This window comes from Camelus bactrianus, chromosome 7, assembly GCF_048773025.1.
Source record: "Camelus bactrianus isolate YW-2024 breed Bactrian camel chromosome 7, ASM4877302v1, whole genome shotgun sequence".
Classification (NCBI taxonomy): Eukaryota; Metazoa; Chordata; class Mammalia; order Artiodactyla; family Camelidae; genus Camelus; species Camelus bactrianus.
Window position 1 is genome coordinate 40,239,771 of NC_133545.1, and position 21,956 is coordinate 40,261,726.

Sequence of the window (21,956 nt, forward strand, 5' to 3'; positions counted from 1 at the left end):
CCGGTCTGCCTGTGCTTGGGCTGGCTCAACCCATTTTTTTTCCTTCTCTGACAAACACATAGGAGATGCATTAAGAGCTACGTCGTCTTGTCAAACTGCAAACGAGTCGCCCATTTCACACGCCCTCCTCAGGCACAGTGTAGTGCTGAGCTCCTGGCACCTGCCGGTGAACTGAGAGATCTGATGCCCATGAGAACAGATACACATGAAGAGGCCAGACCTTTGGGATTCATGGATCGTAATTTGTGATTCCAACTCTTTCAGAGTAAGCCTGAAGGTCATTTTGCTTAGGCAAACATTTGAATCACACACTTCAAAGATGGGGCAAGTCGAGGTCCACCCAGTATCCTTGCCTCCGCCAGGTCTGTGGCTCTCACTTAATAAACAGCATCTTTCAATTCACACCAGACTGTGAGATAAGCACTAACGGCCAGTTTTACAGAAAAGGGATGCGAGATATGTTATGATGCTCTGCTCCCCAGAGTGGGGTCCCCAGACCAGTAGCATCAGCACCACTTAGAAATGGAGACTCTCAGATACCACCCCAGACCTGCTAGCTCAGAATCTGCACTTTAACAAAATCCCTGGGTGATCCACATGCAAATCAAGTTTCCAGAAGCATTGTGGTGAGGAAGTCATGTATTTGAGAAGTTTCTTCATGTGCCTCAATGAACGTCAAACGTCTGTTTTAATATACATACAGAGAAACAGATGGACACATGTAAGTATGTTTTTCTCAATCATTAAAAGAGCTTAATCTGGTATTCAGGCACGAAAGCCATCCTAGTCTTCAAATTTATTCTCTGCCTCGCCCAGACCGAAACCTTGAATGCTGAATGCTCTCCCCTACAGCCAGTGGCCTGATCCCTCAACCTTGGCCTGGGTGACACACAGAAGCCAGGGTCCAGGTGCCTGAGAGCCCAAACCTCAGATGTCACCTCTTACACATCAAGCTTAAACCCTCATCCTGAATTCTAAAGCTTCAACTGTTGTCCTCTGAGGCCTCTCCTCCTTGAGCCCCCAAATTGTCCCTGCTTTTCCTGGGCTCTAGATACAGTAAATATAGACTCCTCCAATTTCTTCAAAGTATACTGAAGGCCATTTAGTGGCAAGTTAGCTGGGAAATCAGACCCTGGTAAAGATGTGTGCCTCTGAGGGGGACAGGGAGGGCAGATTAACAGGGGGACGTGATGCCTGGGATGGCTCTCAGGAGAAGGATCTGGGGACAAAGTTAAGGGCCCTTCTTCCCAAACACTCCCCTTCCCCCAAGCTTCCAACGCCTGTTCAAAAGGATCCAATGAAAAGAAATAAAAAGGAAAGAGGGTGTCAGAAAAGCCAGAGACGAGCATGAAAATAAAGAGACATTGGGATCTTTTGAAAAGTCACTTATAACTAGTGAAAAAGAAAAGAAACTCAATCAAGAGAAAGAGATAAACTGAGGCTGGCTGATCAGCTCAGTCCTGACTGGACCCAAGGCAGGGTAAGAGACTCAAACAAGGGAACTGGAGGAGGCCAGCTGGAGAGCACCATCAGCTGGAATCTGAAGGCTGGGGGCCCCCACAGCACATGCTGGGCTCACGCCCACATTTGGAGTCAGGGAGCCCAGGCTCCCAGGCCTGGTTCTGTCAAGGCTTTGCTGTGCTTCTATAGGAAGGTCGGGCTGCCATCTATAACCCCAAGAAAAGGCAGGCTAGCCTTGACCCCAGAGTGGGGCTGAGCCCTCACCAGTTGCGCCAAACCAAGTCAAGCCTGAGTACATGCTGAGCCCTGACCCAGGTGCACACTCTGTGCCCGGCACTGCCCAGGTCCTGAGCCTGGCCACTCACTCCACCATCAGGTGAGACAGTGTATGTGGCTCAGGGCCCCTGCCCCCTGCAGGAGCCCTAGCCCCTGGCAGGTCCTTCTGACGCTGGGTTGGAGCACCGTCTCAGTCTACAAAGGAGGACAAACCCTTATCATCTGAGCAGCTGGAACCAACCTACAGGAAACGGAGTGAATGCTGGTCTGAGGGCACAGGCAGGGGGTCCTCTCAGGCTTTCTTGGGGACTCCCAGGCTGAAAACAGAGGGGAAAACCAGATAGCTATTGTAGGCACATCTGAAGAGGTTTCTCAGCTCAACACATAACTAGTGGCCCAAGGGGACTCAGTATAGCCCTGAAATCTCTTGTCTCCCACCATGTCCTGCTCTTTATAATGCCCCCCATAGCATCCCCTCCCCCACAGCAGACACCTCCCAGCTCACAGCACTCTAGGGTGAGACAGTTTTATGCAAGACTGGAACCCACTGGGGTCTCTTCTTCCAGGAAGCCTCGTTTATGTACCTGTTTAACACCATCTTCTTGCCTGTAAATTGCTGGAGGACAGGAATGATGGTGCGGTCAAGCTTGGAGTCAAGGGCCTGCTGGCTATGGCTTCCCTCTTTCCCACTGGATTCATCTCACTTCACTGGTTAACTAGCTCTCTCAGCTATAAAATGGGGATTACATTTAATCCAGATTTGCTGGGGATCTGTGAGCATTACACGTGCATGGACTGAATGGCAAGTGTTTTTAAATGCTCTGCAGTTCTCAGCAGCTTTGTCTCTTTGATTATCCCTCACTTTCACCAGTGGGGTCTCCTTGACCCTGGAAATACTCAAATGTGTTGCTGAACTTAATGGGATCAAGCTGATCCCTTGTCCTGTGTCAGCCCGCCCACCTGGCTGGCAGACCATATGCATCTCAGGTTTAAACTTTGGGGCTTGAGATGAGCACAGGTTTAGCTTTCTCTTAAAAAAAAAAAAAAACAAACCTGCTGAGATTCCAAGGGGATTTTTTTTTAATTTATTGTAGTATAGTCGGTTTACAATATTGTGTCAGTTTCTGGTGTACAGCATAATGTTTCAGTCAAGGGGATATTTTTTACAAAATAAAAGCAAACCAACTACAGGCACACCTCTGAGATATTGTGGGTTCAGTTCCAGACCACAGCAATAAAGAGGATATTGCAGTAAAGCGAGTCACATAAATGTCATGGTTTCCCAGCACATGTAAAGTTATGTTTTCACTATCCTGGTAGTCTGTTAAGTGTGCAATAGTATTATGTCTTAAAAAACCTGTGTGTATACCTTAACTAAAAAATACTTTATCGCTAAAAGAAGCATTAATCATCTGAGCCTTCAGTGAGTCACACTAGAAACAAAGATCACTGATCACAGATCACCACAACAAATATGATAATAATAAAGAAGTTTGAAATAATGTAAGAATTACCAAAATGCTACACAAAGACATGAAGTGAGCAAATGCTCTTGGAAAAATGGGGCCGACAGACTTGCTCAACACAGGGTTGCCACACATCTTTAATTTGTAATAAAGGCAATATCTACAAAGCACAGTAAAGGGAAGAGGAATAAAATGAGGTGTGTCTGTAGCTGGTTCTTTAAACGTTTATACTTAAATGTATAGACCAGGTGCCGGTTACAGATGGTTCTTACCTATGTGTTAGGAAGGCCTAACTGGACTTTTTCTACCTTGAAAACTCTGCCCCACGCTCCCTCCCTCCAGACCCTGGGGTTCGCGCTGTCTGGGGCGGGACGTCTGAGCTGGGAAAGTGTGTTCTGGGGTCAGTAAGTAGAGTGTCCCTGTTCAGGCTGCAGCTGAGCCCCTGTGACATGTCCCTGCACAGGCAGAGTGAGGGGAAGCCAGGAGAGGCCCCAGAGGAGAGGCTCCAGGGGCCTCAGAATGAAAAACAGATCCTAACAAAAAGCAAGCTGGAGGGCAGGGGGGTGGGGGCGTAAGTGTGTGGAACTAAGGCTGCTCAGAGCTTGAAGGCGAGACAAGGCTGACTTCTCCACCTGTGGGCTTCAGAGGCCCGAGATAACTGTTAGTGTGGGAGCCAAGCCATCCCTGAGCAGACGAAACGGACCCCACACGAGGACGGGTTTCTGACACTGGACAGGAAGGTGAGGGGTGCAGCGGGGCCCTGTTTTGTGGCTCCTGGAGACGAAGGCAGGAATAATCTCTCCGGGGCAGTGAGTTAATTGCAGACAGCTGGCCCCACTGGCTCCTCAGTGCAGGACCTCACAGACTACATAATAGATGAACGATTTTCCACTACAGAATATACACATATAAGCAAAGGTTGGCAAAAATTTGCAAAAATATGACAAAAATAAGACAGTAAGTGGATTGCCAAAAGAAGGAGGGGAGGGGGCAGTCAATGTAGTCACCCTACACCCGGGGAAAACAGGTCTGACCCAGCCAGGCCCTGTGCCAGCCCGCTCCCAGGGGGGAGGGCTTCCATGAGAAGAGATACCCAGGCTGAACCGAGGGACCAAAGACAAGTTCTGCTTCCCTGGGGAAGCCTCAGGGAGCCTGAGGGAAGGATCTGGGACTGGTCTCTGAGCAGTTCCTGCCTCTCCCTCTCTCCCTGAGAATGGCTGGGTTGGGGCGCCCCCTTCTGGACTCTCTCTGCTGCCCCACTTGTCCACTGGGAGCCATCAAGGTTCTGAGCCCCAGGTTGGGATCTCAGCCCCCACAGATGCCATGAGATACAAGAGTTCCTTCTAACCTCTTCTTAAACTTAGGAAGCAGCACATATGGCTTCTACCCAGAGACTATCCTCAGATTCCCCGTGCCTACCTGGCCCCTCCAGGAAACCACTGGGGACCAGACTTCCTCCCCAGCATCGGAAGTGAGCCCACACCCCACACACCCGGCTGGTCATGCTCCTGATCACGAGGCGAGAAGGGCGAGATGGAAGACGCTTGGTCTGATTCAGAACGGGTGGAGGGCGGGGAGACAGGGGGACAGAGTAAGCAGGGATAAGCCGTTAGGGACATGGCTGTAGGAACACTGGTAGGAAAGAAACCAAATGGCCGTGGAAGTGGAGAAACCCTGCGCTCAAGGGTGCGAGGTTGCCCATGGACCCCATCAACCCCAAACATAACAGATGCATCTCTGCTCAGGGAGGATAGAGTTGGAGGAAGAAGACCAGACCAAGAAGCAGAACTACCCCGAGGGAAGGTGGAGAAGAGAAAGAATCTCTCTTCCAGTACCCAGACCAGGGACACTGTCCGCCTGACTCTCCAGCGGGAGTTCAGGAACTCGCACACACTGGGCTGGGGTGGGGACATCAGGCAACGCTGTATCCAGCGGTGTATGTGAGCTACCCACAGAACCAAGATCCCCAAAGGAAATCCCACTTCTAAACAACCAAGACTCTAACTACCTTAAGGAATCTGGCATTTTCCATCTTGATTTTCCTAGTGAGACACATGATCTAGCTCTTCCTCTCTCTCTTTCTCCTTTCATGTAATCACTATGCAGATTAGGGGCTCCCGGGCTGGCTGAAGGATAGCAGGGCAACTACATTTTAAAGGTACTTTAATCCGAAAGAAGTCTTGCCAATGCCCAATGCTGGGGTACCCCGTCAGCAAAGCCTAGCCCTTCTCCTCCTGCGACCAGAGTGCAGGGCCCACACAGCTGGTGGAAGTGACCATGACATTCACACAATGATACTTACAAGTAGATGCTGGACTCGTTGCCTCCCATGTCTGGAGACTGAAGTTTCTGCACGAGGATGACAATGATGCCGATGAAGAGCACAAAGTTAACCTGAAAAGCAAAGGAAAAACAGATGGAAATGATTCTGAGCAAGGACTCTCCACACCCCTGACTCTACATTGGCTGTTATTCCCCCCAACAGAGCCTTCCCCACATCCAGTCAAGATCTCATCTAGACTTATTATCCAACATGGTAGCGTGAGAACACTCGGGTATCTCCCCAGCTTCCCACAATATCACTGGAATGACAGAAAAGAGAGATGAAAAAGAACTCCATAAGAGCACTGAGAAATAGCAAAATAGGTTATCATGAGCAAGCCAGAAAAGTGAGCAATTTCTGGAAAAGAACAAACAGGATCAGGGTGATGGAAAAACCACAATGCCAAACAGCTAGAGAAGAGGCTGTTGCAGTGGTGAGAGTTGTCCTTTGGAGAAACTCCAAGTTCAGAGTCATTGAATATGGAGAATCAGAATGGATGACTGTAAGCATTATTAATTAAAGGACTGCCTGGGAACAGCAGTAGCATCTACCTTCAGACAAAGGTCAGGGACGGAAGCTCTCTAAACAAAGTGGGAAGCTGTGTGTATGGTGAGAAAGGAGGAGGGGGAGGAGCAAATACACAGAAACGAGTCACACGAGGGGACTACATGGCAACGTCTTCCGGATGCAGCAAAGCAGCGCTCAAAAAGAATGAAGGTAGAGCCTAACACGAACTTATTAAAAAAAAATTAATACTGAAAATGAAAGAATTAAGCACCCAAATCAAAATCTAGGGAAAGAGTACCACTAATTTAACTTACATAAGAAGGGAATTAAAGATAAAAATTCATTAAAGAAATACGAAAGTAAGTAGACATGATCAATAACAATAAAATTTTTTGTTTTGTTTTGACAGATCAAGTAGAATGATAAAGCATCCTCCTGGAGGACAGTCTTGCTTTCTCCTACACACCCAGTGTCTAATCAGTACCTGGTATTTAGCACAGTATATACTGTTAACTGTGTATATTAGTCAATCCAAAAGGAGAAAATGCAAAATTTAACAAATTTAGGGATGAGAAAGTAGACGACATAAGAGATGCATAGAATATTTTAAATCACATGGAAAAAAACATAACAAAATGGGAAAATACAAATTAACAAAACTAAATCAAGAAGATGTAGAAGATCAGAATAGAGTAGAGACCTCAAGAGAAATTTAAAAAGTAATCAAAGATGCGTGCATGAGTAGGTACCAGTCCCAATAATATTACAGGCCAGTTTCACAGTATCTTTAAAGGAAGATGTAATTTACATACTACTTCATTATTTAAAAGCAAATAGAAAGAAAACCTCCCAAATTACCTATAAGGCTAATGAAACACTGCTACAAAACCCAAACAAGGACAGAAAGCACGTGCTTGTGCAAACACACACACACGAGCACAGGTACATACCTAAAACCAGAGAACTTACAATGAACAGTGCAAAAACTACATACAGAATATTAACAAACAGAATATAGCAGTGCATTAAAGGAACAGACCATGGCCATAAAGGTTTAATCCAGGAATGCAAAAAAAGTCTACTAGTATTTTTTATTTAACAGATTTAAACAAGGATCTACCTCTACCCACCTCCATAAGATTGGTGAATAGTTCAGTAATCGAAACATCAACAAAGACATGAGAAATGAGCCCTTTTGTACTCTGCATGCAGAGGGCAATTTGATATCTGTGAAAATGTTAAAAAATACACACCCTTTGTCTTAGAAATTCCACTCCTGGAGATTTACTCTTAAGATATATTCACGTATAATCAAAGACATGCACATACCTATCCATTGCAGCATTGCTCATCATAAAGGTGAACTGTAATGTTATAAATGCCCATCACTAAGGGAATGATCACTTCAATTAATGTCTCCAAAACACATCTGATAAAATTCGACACCAATTCCTGATTTTTAAAAAGTACATACTGAAACAAGCCAGGAATAGAAACTTTCCTAATTCAGTGAAGGATAAGGGCCCAAAACTACAATAAACATCATTCTCAATAAAACTAAGAAATGAACAATATAAATATTGGAAATGAAGAATATAATGTATTTTCATATACAGATTATGTAATTTTCTGTCAGAACCAACTGAAAAGAAGTAAGAATCAATAAAAGAGCTTTGAAAGGTAACTGAGAAAAGAAAAAAAAAAAAAACAAAACAAACTAATAGCTTCCCGAAACACCAGCACAAATACACCCACTAGAAAATACAACGAAAGAATAGTTCCTAGCCACAATGCGAGCATAAACTGAGAGACACCATAAAGGCAAACTTAGCGAGACAACTTAAAAAAAAACTGTACAGAATGACTCTGTGAGAAGAACTGAATAAATGGAGAATTATGCCATGTTCTTGGAAGCTAAGGCTTAGTATTTTAAGAAATCACTTCTCCAAATTGGTTTATAAATTCACAAGAGTTCCTATAAAAATCTCAACCAGGCTTTTTTTGCAACTAGACAAATTTGCAACTTGACAAATTTGAAAAACCATCTGAAAAAGTCATGTGCAAGCAAATTTTGAAGGAAGTAAAATAAAGGGATATTAGCACACCGGATATCAAAACACGCTACCAGGTTACAGTAAGTAGCACAATGGAGTGTTCGCTGCAGGAATAGCCAAACAGATTAGAATTGTGGAGTAGGAAGTCCGGAACTAAACGCAAGTAGAGTGCATTGAATGTTGATGATAAAGTGACATTTCTACACAATGGGAAAATAATGGCCTATTCAATAAAAAGAATTGAGAGGGTGGAATGTCTATCCATCGGAAAAACTAGTTAAGATTAGATATTTCAGATCAGCCAGAGAAATAAAATTTCAGCTGGGTTAAAAACACATATGTAATAATCCAATCTATAAAATCATTATGAAACAAGTAAGAATATTTTTATATCTTAAGGTTAGGAAAGGCCTCCATAAACAAAGAATAAGGCTCAGAATTCACGATGAGAAAGTCTGACAGTTTAACTGTATAAAATTTAGGTAGTCTTTGGAAACACACTTACAACATGTATTACAGATGAAGCACTACTCTCTATCAAACAGTAAGAAAGATAACAACTGGGCCAGAAAAATGTGCAAAGAAATAAACAGGTAATAACCAGAATAAAAACAGATTGTCAATAAATGTTAGAGAACAATTGCTCCGCTGCACTAGAAATTTGGAGAAATGCACATTAAAATGATAAGCTGCCATTATCCCTCACAAAGCTGTGCAAAAATTCAAATGATTGACATCACAAGTGCAGACAATGATATGGGATACCCTTTTTGACCCAGCAATTCCAATTCTAGGGATTAAGTCTACAGAAATAGTCACATGTGCTCAAAACTATGCACAGAATGGTTCTTAGTAGCATCTTTCACAAAGAGGAAAAATGGGATAAGATAAATGTCCAACACTAGCCAAGGGCAAAATAACCTGTGCATCCATGTTGTAGAATATAATGCAGCCACGAAAAAGGAGGAGGCTGGTTAGTATGGTGATTTCTTTATTTCTCCTCCTCCCCTGCCTTTCAGCTCAGGCCCCTGTCCCTTCCCTGCTCCTTGTCCCAAGGACACTCACCATTATGGAGCCAACCACAGGGCCTTTGATCACCCACCACAGAGCCGTGTTGTCATTCATATCCCAGCAGCTGTAGGACAGAGAGAAAGAAGAGAGATTTTGCTTGGGGCCCGGGACCCCTGAAGGACCGGGTCCCTGGCTCCATGGGTGGTGCTTCTTCCCCTGCCACACTGAGGGGCTGGCTGGAAGGAGATCTCTCGGGCAGGCTGCACACCCAAGCCCAGCCCTGGTTCGAGTGCCTTGGTCCTCCCCGCTGCTCCCCTGTCAAGACAGGGATTGGAGCCCAAGAGTCAGGGTCACCACTAGGCTCCTAGGCAAGGACCACGTTCCCCCTTCAGACTTAGAGCTCTTGGGGACACGACCTCACCCTTGACACTTCTCCCCTCCCTTAAAGGAAAACAGACATTCAGAGCCGGGCCCAGAAGAAAAGCAGGGCTCTGAAAGCTTGCACATTCTCTGGCTGGGTCCCGGCTGAGATGTGGCTGGGTGGGCCCACCTGTAGTGGGCCTAGGGCTAGAGGTGCAGCCAGGCCTGGCAATGGAAGCTTTGTCTGGGACAGTTCACAGGAGGTCAAGGCAGACACTGAGAACCACCTGTAAGAGCCTACTCGGGGCTCTGGCCCCGGCTCTCGGGCACGTACTCACCCTGTGTCATCGAAGTAGAGCCTCAACACAGCCCACACAGACACACACACGGTTGGGGTTCCTGGAGGCAAACAAAGGAGCCCCATGATAATAGGAAAACCAGTGTCCCCCTCAGATTTGAGGCTTCTGAGGGCCACTGTCCCTCCTCAGATATGGGGTTCCGACCCATGGGACATGTCTCCCTCTCAGACCTGGAGCCCTGGGGACCCTAACTGTCCCGCACTCAGGCCTCCTGGGGGGGTCCACGTCTCCCCTAGACCCTGGGCTACTTCGCCTCTCAGAAGGACTCCTGCGCATGTCGCCTCCCTCAGGCGGTGGGCTTTCTACAAGAAGAACAAGAAAGGGTCCAAGAACCAGGAGTGTGCTGTCAGCCCCGGGGCAGGGTGGTGCCTCCCTCATCTGACCCACCTCTCCCTGATGGGGACCAAGGACATACCTGGCCGTGAGGCCTGAGACCTACCCCAGCCAATGATGATGTACCAGTAAAAGTATCTCCTCTCCGGGAAGAAGGTCTCCACCAGCAGGGTGAAGAGGTACAGGCCCTCGATGAACAGCCAGAAGTAATTGGACACGACGCAGTAGTGGAAGAAAACCATCACAGCCTTGCATTCCACCTGCAGGGAGAGCGGGGAGGGGGAGGGAGGCGTGAGCCCCCACCGAACCCTGAAAATCCAGCCCCGCAGGACCGGTGAAAATCCTGAGGGCTCTTCAGCCCTGGCGTGCTCGGGCTTAAACACCCCGTGGTTCTGAAAGACTCAACATTCTTGGAATCAGAGTTCAAAAGTTGCGGCATCCTGTGAGTGTGAGTGGAAGTTGCCCATGGAGGCAGCTCTGCACATGTCAGAAAAGGACAAGGTGGGAGGTGAGCACAGAAACCCCTCTTCTCTCCAGGCTCATGCTCCCCAACTTTCCTGCCCCTTCCCTGGCCCCCACAGGAGAGGTGAATAAGAAGGACCCTGCAGGAGGTTGCTTGGTAAAACAAAGGTCTTGATTTCAGATACCACACAGGTGAAGGGGATACCTCTGGGTCCCCTTGAAATCTCATAGAGACCCCCCTCCAAGTGTGCCCTCTCAGGTCAGGGCCCTGTGCTCTGTCTGAGCTGTTCTTTCCATCAAAGCCTATCTTTTCTGCTTACCTCCAAAGGTATGAGGCCTGGGGAGGTGGTCTGGAGAGAAGCCCAGCCAGTCAGCTCCTTGGCACCATCTTCAGCCCTCTCTCCGAGCCCAGTTTCCTCCTCAGTCTAGTAGGACTTGACATTTCCACCCGAACCCCCTCAACTGCTCTGCCAAGGACATGCACAGGCTGGGGGACAGGAAGTGACGTGGCACTGAGGGTCTCCCTGGCTACTAGTAACCTCGTGGTCATTCCTGCACTTCCATGTTCACTGAGGACAGAGCGTTAACCTGCAGGAAAACACTGGGACAGTGGGGCGTCGCAGGGAGGGCCCGCCCCGGCAGGGCCCGCGCACTCACGGTGGAGATGAAGCAGTGGTTGCTGTCCTGCTCGGCATAGAGGATCCAGTCCTTGATGAAGACGGAGATGGCCCTCAGCATGAACGACACGAACAGGTTCATGTGGATGAAGTTGCGGGTGCAGTGCAGCTTCCTACACCAGCGGGCCGGGGGAGCAGAGGCCTTGACGTAAGGAGCCCCATGGCCTTCCACCCTCCACCCCAGGGACCGCTCTGGGCCAACTCCACAGCTTCATCTCAGTGGGGTCCTCCACCTAGATCACAGCTTCTTCCCACCTCTCTAAACCCTCACTCTCTTCCAGGGCCCTGCCACCTGGCCCCACTATTCCACGAGGAGGCCAGACTCCTCCCTCCTGTGACCTCTCTTCACCTAGACCAGGAAGGTAAAGTGAGGAACAGAGGTCTCCTGCCTAGGGTCTGCCTTTCTGTGTGCCTTCTCTGGGGCCAGATTTCTCATCTTTTATCCCAGGGCTGGGGGAAATGCTTTCCCAAGGGTCCTCCAGGGCTGACATCTGGGGAGGGAGTGGGGATGGGAGGGACGGAGCAAAGGCTCTGAGCTGGGGTGGGCCACACTCGCTCGATCGCTGCTGGGGGGTCTCACCGGAAACGACACAGGATGACCATGGCAGTAGTGAGGGTGACAAGGGACGTGCTGTAGCCAACCGTGTACAAGGCCTTCACCGACAGGTAGTAATAATCCTGGAGCAGAGCACAGGACATGCAGGGCTCCACGTGGGGCTGGCCCCCCGTCCACACCTCTGGGCCTGCTGCCCAGCTCCTCTTTCCTCTCTTTTCTTGCTGATCATCTCCTCCACTGTCCATCAGCACCTCCACTGACCCCCCAACCCCCTACCCACAATTCCCCCCTGAGCTGCTTCCTCCCCTCTGCAGCGTCTACACTGTGCAGAAGCCCAGTAAGTGCTTGGTGAGTGCAGGACCACGGACCAGTCAGTAAGGGCACCAGCCTCAGCCTGAGGGTGGGTCCAGGAGGCCCCCTGCGGGGCCCGGCATTAACCCTTCAATTGCTGGGCCACAGAAAAGCTGAGTGTCTTGGAAGAAAGAGTAGCCAGGGAGGTAGGGGACACATGGTGGGGGATGGAGGAGCTCAGGCAGCAAACTAGTTGTTCCTCAGCCCAGAATGAGTGCACGAAAGTCTGGCATGGATATATACCAGACACTCTTGAATGCTGCCTCTGGACCCGAGCTTCCTGTAGTTCTATCAGGAGTCAAGGCCCCTGGTGGAAACACCCTTCCACCCGCCTCCTCAGCCTCACCCTCTCTGCCTCTTGGTTGGGGGCAGACACTCACCTGGTCCCCAGTCTCAGATTCGTATTCATCAAACCCACAGGCATCAAAATAGTGAGGGAATGGCTCTGACCATCCATCCTCCGTGCAATTCCGGCTCACCACTCTCATGTCTGTTGCAGAACAAAAACTCAGTGAGGCACAGAAATGATTTCAGAGGGCGCTGAAATTCTTTTTTTGGAGGGGAGGGGGGTAATTAGGTTTATTTATTTATTTTTAGTTTTTTTTTTTTAATGTTGGTACCGGGGATTGAACCCAGGACCTCGTGCACACTAAGCACACACTCTAATACTGAGTTATACTCTCCCCTTAAAGGGGCCCCGAAATTCTCATTAGAAAACTACGTCTTAAGTGGAAATTCCTGTTAATCCACGTGCCCATCTGAGAAGCATGGCACCAGAAGGTTTATGAGATCCTCTACTGTCTGAGGGAGGAGAGTGATTGCTCAGCCTTTACACAAAGGATGTAGGGGATGGGGGGGGGCAAGGTGCAAAAGATCTCTTAACAAGAGGTGAGGGGACTGAGCCGGGCTCAATCCAGCCTCCTTCCCAGAAAGAACTGAGCCCCTCCCCTCAGCCCTGGGTCAGCTCTTGTCAAACTTCAGTGAGCAGCAGAATAACCTGGGATCACAAATGCAGATTCCAGACCCCAAGACTCTTGCCCAGGAATTATCTTAGATGGTAGAAGGGCAGGAGTTCGTCACATCCTCAGAAAGTCAGTTCTGAGTGATGCTTGGAGCTCTGGGCCTTCCAGCAGCTGCAATATCCCGCACCAAGGGGACACACAGCTTGCTTAATTAACAAGGACCAGACTGCCATTAACCTAGCACCAGATCTTATTAAGATATACATTTCAGTTTAAAAAAAAAAACAAACCCTTTTGCTTTCCCAGGTTTAGAGATCTGTTTCCTATCACTAATGTCAATTACTTTCCTTTTGCTTGACTTTAAAGGCCATTTTGTAGGATACTAGAGGGGACAGGATTCATCTTCTGGCTGTAGAGTGGAGTCCAGTCTGGTTTTCACCCCACTTGGGGCCTTCTAGCCTTTCATGATTGCTCACTTCATCCTCCCCACTCCTGACTGTCTAAGGGTAAACCACGGGTGTCTAGGGGAGGGGAGAAGGCAGCAGCCCCCTCTGCCTCCATCCCAGCCCCAGAATGTGGCCCCAGACTGACACTTCTTCCCAGACAGGATGGTGTGTTAGGACACACAAGGATGGCTACTTTCACAGGATTCAGGGGCCAAGAAATTGTATACAAGAGACACCTGCAGAAAAGGGGCTCCAGCACCCATGTGACCAAGGCCACCTCTGGGGAGATCAGGAAGAAGGCAAGGGCAGAGGCCAAGATAGGAGACCCCTCCACTTTTCCAACCTCATGTCTCTGCTGATTGAGTTGGAAGATCTAAAGGCAGTTCTTTTTAGCCAAGAGTCAGAAAAGCACTTCCTGGGACTCTGAGAAGCAGCAGAGGGTGGGTGACCCTGCCATAAAGAGAGCCTTGCCCAGAGTGGGGAGAATGGCGGCTGTCACTTCTCGGATTCTGAGTCCTATGACACAGGACAAGGAGGACGTCTGGCAGGCCCAGGGAGAGAAGGGGTTACTTCTGTCCCTCAGTTTGATGCCAAACAATTCCTTCTTCCAGCAAATCTGTTTCGGGCTGCTACTGGCAACCTCCTTCCAAGTCCCTCTGAACATTTCTTTCAGAAAGTCTGCACGTCCTAGGGGATCAGAGCCTTGGCCAAGCCTCTTCCCCTCCCTGGGTCTCCTCTCTGCTTTGCCCATATCAGGATGGTGGGAAGAGGAAAGGAAAATTGCTTTAAAAAACACTTTTTTTTAAGTATCCTAGAGAAGCAAGCCATTTCCTTTCTTTTATTTTCCTTTTTTTCTCTTTTCCTTTTTACAATACACTGTGGGCTCAGAGAAGTATAAACCTGTTTGTTCAGAACTAGTCCATGAATCTGCCACTCGATTGTTCTGTAGAAATTTCCAGAAGATGGAGTACTCTCCAGATTGTCAAAACCCCTCAGTGGCTGCACCTACTTCACTAGGCTGTTTTGCCCCAGCAACTTTGTAGGAGCACAGAATCTTAAGGCAGTGGTTCTCAAAGTGGGTGCCCGCCCCAGACCAGCCTAGCAACATCACCTGGGAGACTGAATAGGAACGCTCATGCTTGGGTCCCAAACCAGGCCAACTAAATCAGAGACTCTGAGGGTGGGGTCCAGAATTCTGTTTTTAAAAGCCCACTAGGTGACTGTGGTCACAATTAAAGTTTGAGAACCACTATTCTACATGTGGGAACGCAAAGTTATCAGGGGCCATTTAATCTAGGAGTCCTTCGCTGAGCTCTGTGCTCCCCTGAAATTGGATGCACACTGTTCTGTATGAGCACTTGAGTGCAAGTTTCCATGGAGAAAATCTACAACTTTATCAGAGAAGGAAAGCAATCTGCCAAAGATCACACAGCCACAGAGAGGCATAGCCCAGCCTAGCATAACATGTAAGTCCCCAAGCTCACACATTAGTAGATATCCTCCCTCCAGCCAGTCCACAGTCAACCCCAGCTCATCCCCTTCCTTACCTGAGAGATCCAAGGAGTTACTGTCAGCGAAACCAAATTCTCCTGCAAAACGGATGTGGGCATGAGTCAGAACACCTAACCATCAGCTTGCCAGGGCCACACACTGTTGGCTTTGCACCCTGGAAAGCCAAAGCTGCCCCTGGTCTGGAGGACGGGGGTTGAGGGAAGGTGGAGTCTCAGCTAAGACGCAGCATCTCACTCAGTAGCTGTACACACCTAGCTGACACACTGCACCATCCAGTACCAAACTCACTGGCTTTGTATTCTGTGATGATAATGTTGGCCCATGACTCAGTTCTCCCTGCTGGACCACAGGAAGTGGAAATGAAACACAGAGGATGGGAGGACCTCTGGAGTGGGAGAGGAATGGAAAAGGGTAACTAGGCCTTTCCAAGAAAATGGCCAAGAATAGCAATATGGGTCCTGGGCTTGGATTTCTTCCTTGGTGCTCAACCCTTGATCTCAGCCCCCAAAACACTCTCATTAAAGGGAATCTAGGACTCCAAAGACTTCTTCCTCAGACATTTTTTTCCTCTTTCTATACTGACTCTTTATTCCTATTTCCACCCTTTTCTTAGGTTGAATCCTCTGCTAGCAGTGAACTCCCATTTCCCCTCTGCTTCTCCAAATCCTGTTTCCAAGGTCCAGCCACCTCCTCCAGGAAGCCTCCTCTGATCTCTTCATTATTCTGCCTGCATGCTACCTGGTTAGGTCTCTTCTACTCTTGAGCTTGCCAAACATTCCAACTCGAAGGCCACTGGAGATGTCAGTATCCACGTGGGCTCATGCACACAGTCAGGCCTGCATGTGTACACATGCATGTGCCTATGCACGCAGGTGGGCTTCTTTCCTAACCCCTCCCATTGGCAGGTCTCATCCTCCCAAACAAGCCCATGAGCATCCTGAGGCCAAGGGCTGTGTCTTCCCTCTTCCTGTGTCCCCCATCTCCAGATGGCCAAGAGGGAAGGGGGAGAGGGAGAGAAGAACCTGGTCCCTAATGAGCCTCTCATCCCACCCCCACCCATTCCCAGCAGTCAGAGCTGGGCTCCTGCTGGATGGACAGATGGACAGATGATCAGCAGTCTGTCCTCTCCAAGGTTCCTCTTACCGATGGTTTCTGGCTCCCAGACTGAAACAGAAAGAGAGAACACAGAGGTGAGCAAGGAGGCTAAAGTCAGATTTTTTCTCTCTGGGTCCTGCCAACGATTCCTCCTCCCTCCCATTCCCAGACTCTGGAGAGAGGCTCTGCGGGGGGCCCAGACGCACAGGACCCCAAGCTGGGGATGGGCCAGACACCGGAGACTTCTACTATTCCCCAAACAGAACACAGTTCAAGAGAAATATCAGAGGCATTTGTAAGGAGAAAGATCGGAGCTCCTATATCCCCAATAGCCTGCAAAGCAGCAACTATTACAATGAGCACGAGATTCAGCCCTGGGAACTAAGAAGTAAGATGACAATTGCCATCCTCAACTTTCTAAGTATTTAAGGCAAGTCTCACTAATCCAGCTTTGTGAATGGAGATGCTAAAACGCCCTGCCTTAATGAACCACTAAGAAGCAGGTGTAAATAACACATTCATTGTGCAATTGCCAGAGGGTGGGATAGAGTCTGCAGGAAACTTTATCTTAAGGAAATCTTATTTTACTGTTGATTCATTTTGCCTTTTTCATGTGGTTGAAAAGAAGTAGTCTTGCCATGGTACCTGACCCAGAGTAGATCTAGTTCCATAAACTTTAAATAAATGACTGAGCGAAAGGAGTACGTGAATAAAGGAAGTGATTAAGTTGGTTTCTATAGGAATGAATTAGAAATTAGGCTGAATCACCGGGCTCCCAAGGCCCACCATTCACACTGTGTCTCTCACTTCGGCACTTCCCATCCTGCCCTGGGTCACACCTAGTCCCCACGTTGTCCAGATGGGAGAGTTTGCCACCCTCCTGCTGGGCTGGCAGGAGATCTGGAGGTGGGAGGAGAAGTGGGGGGAGGCATGGTGGGGTGTATCCCAGGGAAACCCTGCTTCCTCTGGTCTTGGGAGGGGAGCCAGAGACAGATGCCTGGTACCCCAGCAGACTGCCACTCCCTGCCACCTCCTGCAAGAACCTTCCCCTCCAGGCAGAGTCCAGGTTGTTGCACTTCCAGGTGTGAAAGAATTTGCCTCTGCCTCTGGCAGACAGGCGAGGGGACTGAGGCAGGCAGGATTCTGTAGCGGAGTGGAGCTTGGAAACTCTGCTTCTCGAAGGACACTGGCTAAAGCCTTAGGCAGGTGAAGGAGGAAGCTAAGGCCCAGGTATCGAGGAATCTGTGCATGGCCACACACTTGCCTCAGACCTCCTAATCCCCTCAGGAGCCCCAGCCCTCTGTCCTTCTCAAACCAAGGCCCCAACCAGGGCTCAGCGGTCCCCATGTGGGTGGTTCTCAGTACATCACCTGCTTGGAGCCCAGCCCCACCCTCTCTCCCCAGGCAGCCTAATTCAGTGCCCTCACCTAGCCACCTTGTTTCCCATGACACCCACAGGGGTGAGCTGGAGGGCCAGAGTCTGCCTCCAGGCCCCGCCCAGTGTCAGTGTGGACTAGCTGGATACCAACCTTCTTTGGGAGTCCACGAGGTCTCCACAGAAGGCAGGGACAGGACTGGAGAGCCCACCAGACTCATAAAAAGGAGAGATCCACCAGAACCCTTTCCCCTTAGGCCCCGCACCACGAAGAGGCGGTCATTCAGACCTTGTGCTTGTGGGCAGAGCACCGCCCTCTCTCTCCTGCCCCAACTTCTGTATCCTGAGTCACAAAGCTTAGCTGCTGCCCGCTCAAGGACTCCCAAGTAGGTGTGGAGCCCCTGAATATCTCCAGGACACTTCAATAGGCATGCTCCAAACTTCCCTCTTCACGACCCACACCCACACAGCCCTCCCGTGCAGGCACGGTGCCCTCACACACTCATCCAAGCTAGCACCCGCAAGTCACTGACCACCCCACTCCCACGTGTGCTGTGTCCTCTCCGAGGGCAGCCCACGGGCCCCTGCGGAGACCCCCAGCTCCTCCTCACAGCTGTATAAGGGCAGCGAGGACCAAGAACACACCTTGTTTAACAACCATGAGTGTGTGCTGAGCCGCTGTGAGGGTCTGGGGCCCTGTGCCCACACCTCCGTGGGACATGGCGAGTGTCTTGTGTTTTGTGGCCGGCCACTTGAGGGCATTTTGTTGTGTGTCTGTGTGTCTCTCTTGGCCTCTGAGCATCTCTGTGTGCGTGATAATGATAACAACATCAGCTAACATGCACCGCTGACCATTAAGGCATGCCCAGTTCCATCTTCTGCTTGGAGCAGCATCTTCCATCTTTTTTCAAATGACCCAACTTTTTATTTCACTGGCCAGCCAGCTCAACCCAGTCACCATGCCACATTCCCATCTGACAGACTACAGACAGGGAATGGGGGTACAGAGGGGTGAAGGCCCTGCTCAGGGTCCCCAGCTGGGTAAGTGAGGGAGTCCACATCCGAGAGCCCAGCCTGGCCCCACCCGTGATAATGCATATCCACGTGGACTCGCCATGTCTGAGGGGGTTTCTATGTCCCTGTGTGCACAAGGCTCTGTGATTTTATCTCCCCACCAGCACATGAGCTCTGGAATGGGAAATATCTGTCTGCAGAGCACCCCATGTCTCCCAGGAAGGCCTGGGGTCCAAGTGCGGGGAGCAGACTGGACTGAGCATGGCCTGAAGAGCCCCCAGAGGGAACCCACCTTGGTCTGGGTTGAAGATTCGGAAGAGTTCCGGGCAAGTGACGAGGACCATCTCACCCACGTGGGCAGGCTTCCAACAGGTAATGTTGTCCCACATCCCAGGGCAGCCTGTGGGGAAAGGAGCCATGGTGAGAAGGTGTCCAGTCCCCTACATACACACACAAACCACACACACACACACACACACACACATCACCCTGCACCAGCTCTCCCACATCCCCAGGCTCCATCACTGTGGGGTCCAGCTCCAGACTGACCTCCTTGATGGCCCCCCTCCCTTGGGGGAGGGGCAGGAACCGGCTGGCCCAAGGATGCTGCTCCACGAAGGTGGCGTGGGGCTGGGACCCAAAGGAGGAGCACAAATTGGCCAGATGGGGAGGAGGGGGGAGTCAGCTAAGTAGAGGTCTACACGGCCAAGTCCCAGAACTATGAAAGGAGCGTGAAGAGACAGGAGGCAGGGACCACCCCAGAGGCCACTGTGGTGGGGGGGCACAGCCCAGATCCGGCGAGTGCCAAGGGATGGAGAGGGGCAATGACGCACTGACAGGTATCTGAGAATCATTAAGGCTGGTGAGTCGCTGGACGTGAGCTGGGAGGAAGAGACAAAGCCAAGCTTGACGACCAGATTTTCAGATTTAGGGGGCTCAGTGGACCCTCTGACTCCTCTGCCCGCTCTCCTTCCAGCCCTGCCAGCCTCTCGGTGGAGTTCTGTGTGCTCCCCATCACCACCTCCTCACCTCCCCTTCACGCTTCACCCCTTGTCTGACTCCGTCCTTCCTCTCCGCTGAAATGCCGTTCACCTCACCACCAGCCACCTCTTTGCCTGTACGGCCTGGGCCCCGACCGGCCCCCAACCCTGACTGAACGCAGGCGCTCACATCTGCCCTGTCCTCAGCCCCTTGCTCACTCACCTTACACGAGATCACTGAGCTCGTGGCCTTAAGGACAGAATTATACAGACCGCTCCCAACCCCGACTCCTGCACATCCGGAGGGCTGTCTCCCGTGGCCAGTGGCCTGCTGGATATGTCTTACTTGAAAGGCCCAAGACAATCCACAGGCAGCACGTCCAAGACGCAACCCAGCATCTCCTCTGAAATCTGATTTCCTGTCTCAGCCCCAGCTGGCACCCTGATGTCACCCTTGCTCTGCCTCCTTCTTCATGCTTCATAGCCAACTGGTCACCAAGTCCTCCTGGTTTGACCTCCAAATATTTGTGGAATCCATGCCCTACTCTCTCCATCCAAGGGCCAACCACCTTTCACTGGGAGTATGATGTCAGCCTCCCCAGTGGTCTCCTCACTTGACCCCACACAGCTGACCGTGATCTTTTCCAAAGGAAGACCTGGCCGGGACATATAGCCCCCACCACCAGTGAACACCTTCCAGTGGTCCCATCACCTCAGTACCTTAACAAAGTCCCCAAAGCCAGGCCCTTGCTTTTCCCTCAGGCATATGGGTGTGGGTGAGGCCGTGGGATGAGAGTTCACCCAGGGAAAGGACAGGACGTGAGAGGAGCACGGAGGAGGGAGCCCCACATTTTCCAGGTGGACAGAGGAAGTGCACGGAGTGGTGAGATCATGACAGACGAGCAGGGCAGGGAAGGGAGGCGGCAGGCAGGGTAGCATGTCTGACAGCAGAGGACAGGGCTTCAGGAACGGGACCACATCCTGCTAAGTGGTCTATAAATAAGGGCTTTGGAGAAGGCTTCTCTGTCAGGTAAGGGACCGCCAGCGCGCATCCCACCCCACAAGGCTGCTGGGGGATTCATGAGATCATACATTTAAAGCTCTCAAAAAAACAGCGGCTCCCTCAATGCATGTTCGCCATTGTTATTACCATTAATTTCCTTACTTCAATTAGGTGTCCATGGGAATCATTCCTCTGAAAGAGGCCCAGGCAGAGAGATGAAACAGAGCCCCACCAGGTGAGAAGACAGGCCAGTGGAGGGCCACTGACAGACACAGATGAAGTCAGGGCACGTGCTGGGCAAGGGTGGGGGCCTCAGGAGCTCACAGCCTCTCTGTTGGTGTCCATGACTGACTTTGGGGTCCTGTTTGGACCAGAAGGCACCCAAAGCTGCCAAGTGCAGAAAACCCTATCTCTCAGAATTCAGACCTGCTATTTTCGAGTTCACACCCTGTTACATTAGCCTGTGGTGTCTGCTCCCAGAATGACTGACTTTGAGAGCCAGGGGCACCGTAGAAAGCTCTGAGGACAACAAACCAAGACCACAAGGACACTGGGGACCACAAGAAGGGAGATGGGTCCCAGGCCAGTCACCGATGATTCCTGTCCACCCACCACAGCAAGACTCCATGATAACATGTCCTTGAAAGAGACCTAACAGTACATCTCCGGCCACCACGGCCCGTGTTGACCACGGAACAGCCGTGGAGCATGGCCGTGTCTGGCCCACGACCTGGGAGCCCCAGCCAACAGATGTTCCCTTAGTGGGGAACATTAGGCCCTGGCACAGCCGGCTGCTACTGCCAGCTGACGTTCCTGAGGCCCAGGACACATCAGATTGAGCGAGCACAGTCACCAGGGTGGAGGGGCAGGAGGTACGCAGGGCTCCGGTGAGGATGGTACAGTCGGAGAAGGGGCTCCCAGGCTGGAGGCAGAGCAGGGATCCATCCTCTTAACCATTTACTGAGCACCTACCATGTGCCAGGGCCCATCAGGCCCTGGGCTACAGTGGTCGGAAAACAACTCTGAGAAGCTGCATTTGCGGCAGGGTGTCCCCTCCACACTTGCATGGCGGCCGCAGACGAGTTTTGCCAAGGGCTCACTGCATGATTCTGGCATGTCTCTACCCACCTCCAGCCTGACTCAGTTTCCCTTTGTGCACAGCAAAGGTTGGGTGTCTCGGAGGGTCCTCCCAACTCTGAGTGACTAGAGTTCAAATCTAGAAGAGATTCACTCAAGACCTGCTGGGGGCCCAGAAGGATGGCTAGGAGGCTGGGGCTGCCTCCCTGGCCCCACTGCCAGAACAAACATCCCCCAAGGGACATCCGCCAAGTTCCCCTCACCCCACCCCTTGGCCTGCCACACTCTGGAAGCCG

At 50.5% G+C, this 21,956-nt stretch overlaps 1 protein-coding gene across 8 annotated transcripts in view; it reads right to left on the minus strand.

Moving 5' to 3' along the window:
* The window catches only part of ADCYAP1R1 (ADCYAP receptor type I), a 56,433-nt gene that overhangs the window by 12,084 nt on the left and 22,393 nt on the right, over positions 1 to 21,956 (minus strand). For 4 of the 8 annotated variants that reach the window (XM_074367278.1, XM_074367277.1, XM_074367279.1 and 1 more), the window contains exons 4-14: positions 18,893 to 19,000; positions 16,260 to 16,280; positions 15,152 to 15,193; positions 12,577 to 12,686; positions 11,870 to 11,967; positions 11,270 to 11,402; positions 10,257 to 10,410; positions 9,988 to 10,119; positions 9,797 to 9,857; positions 9,153 to 9,222; positions 5,506 to 5,597 (exon numbers count right to left, since the gene is read on the minus strand). In XM_074367278.1, the coding sequence (XP_074223379.1) occupies positions 5,506 to 5,597; positions 9,153 to 9,222; positions 9,797 to 9,857; positions 9,988 to 10,119; positions 10,257 to 10,410; positions 11,270 to 11,402; positions 11,870 to 11,967; positions 12,577 to 12,686; positions 15,152 to 15,193; positions 16,260 to 16,280; positions 18,893 to 19,000 (1,021 nt within the window). Of the gene's footprint in view, positions 1 to 1,982; positions 2,055 to 5,505; positions 5,598 to 9,152; positions 9,223 to 9,796; positions 9,858 to 9,987; positions 10,120 to 10,256; positions 10,411 to 11,269; positions 11,403 to 11,869; positions 11,968 to 12,576; positions 12,687 to 15,151; positions 15,194 to 16,259; positions 16,281 to 18,892; positions 19,001 to 21,956 lie in introns of all 8 variants that reach the window. The other 4 variants (XM_074367281.1, XM_074367282.1, XM_074367280.1 and 1 more) reach the window with 2 other exon arrangements.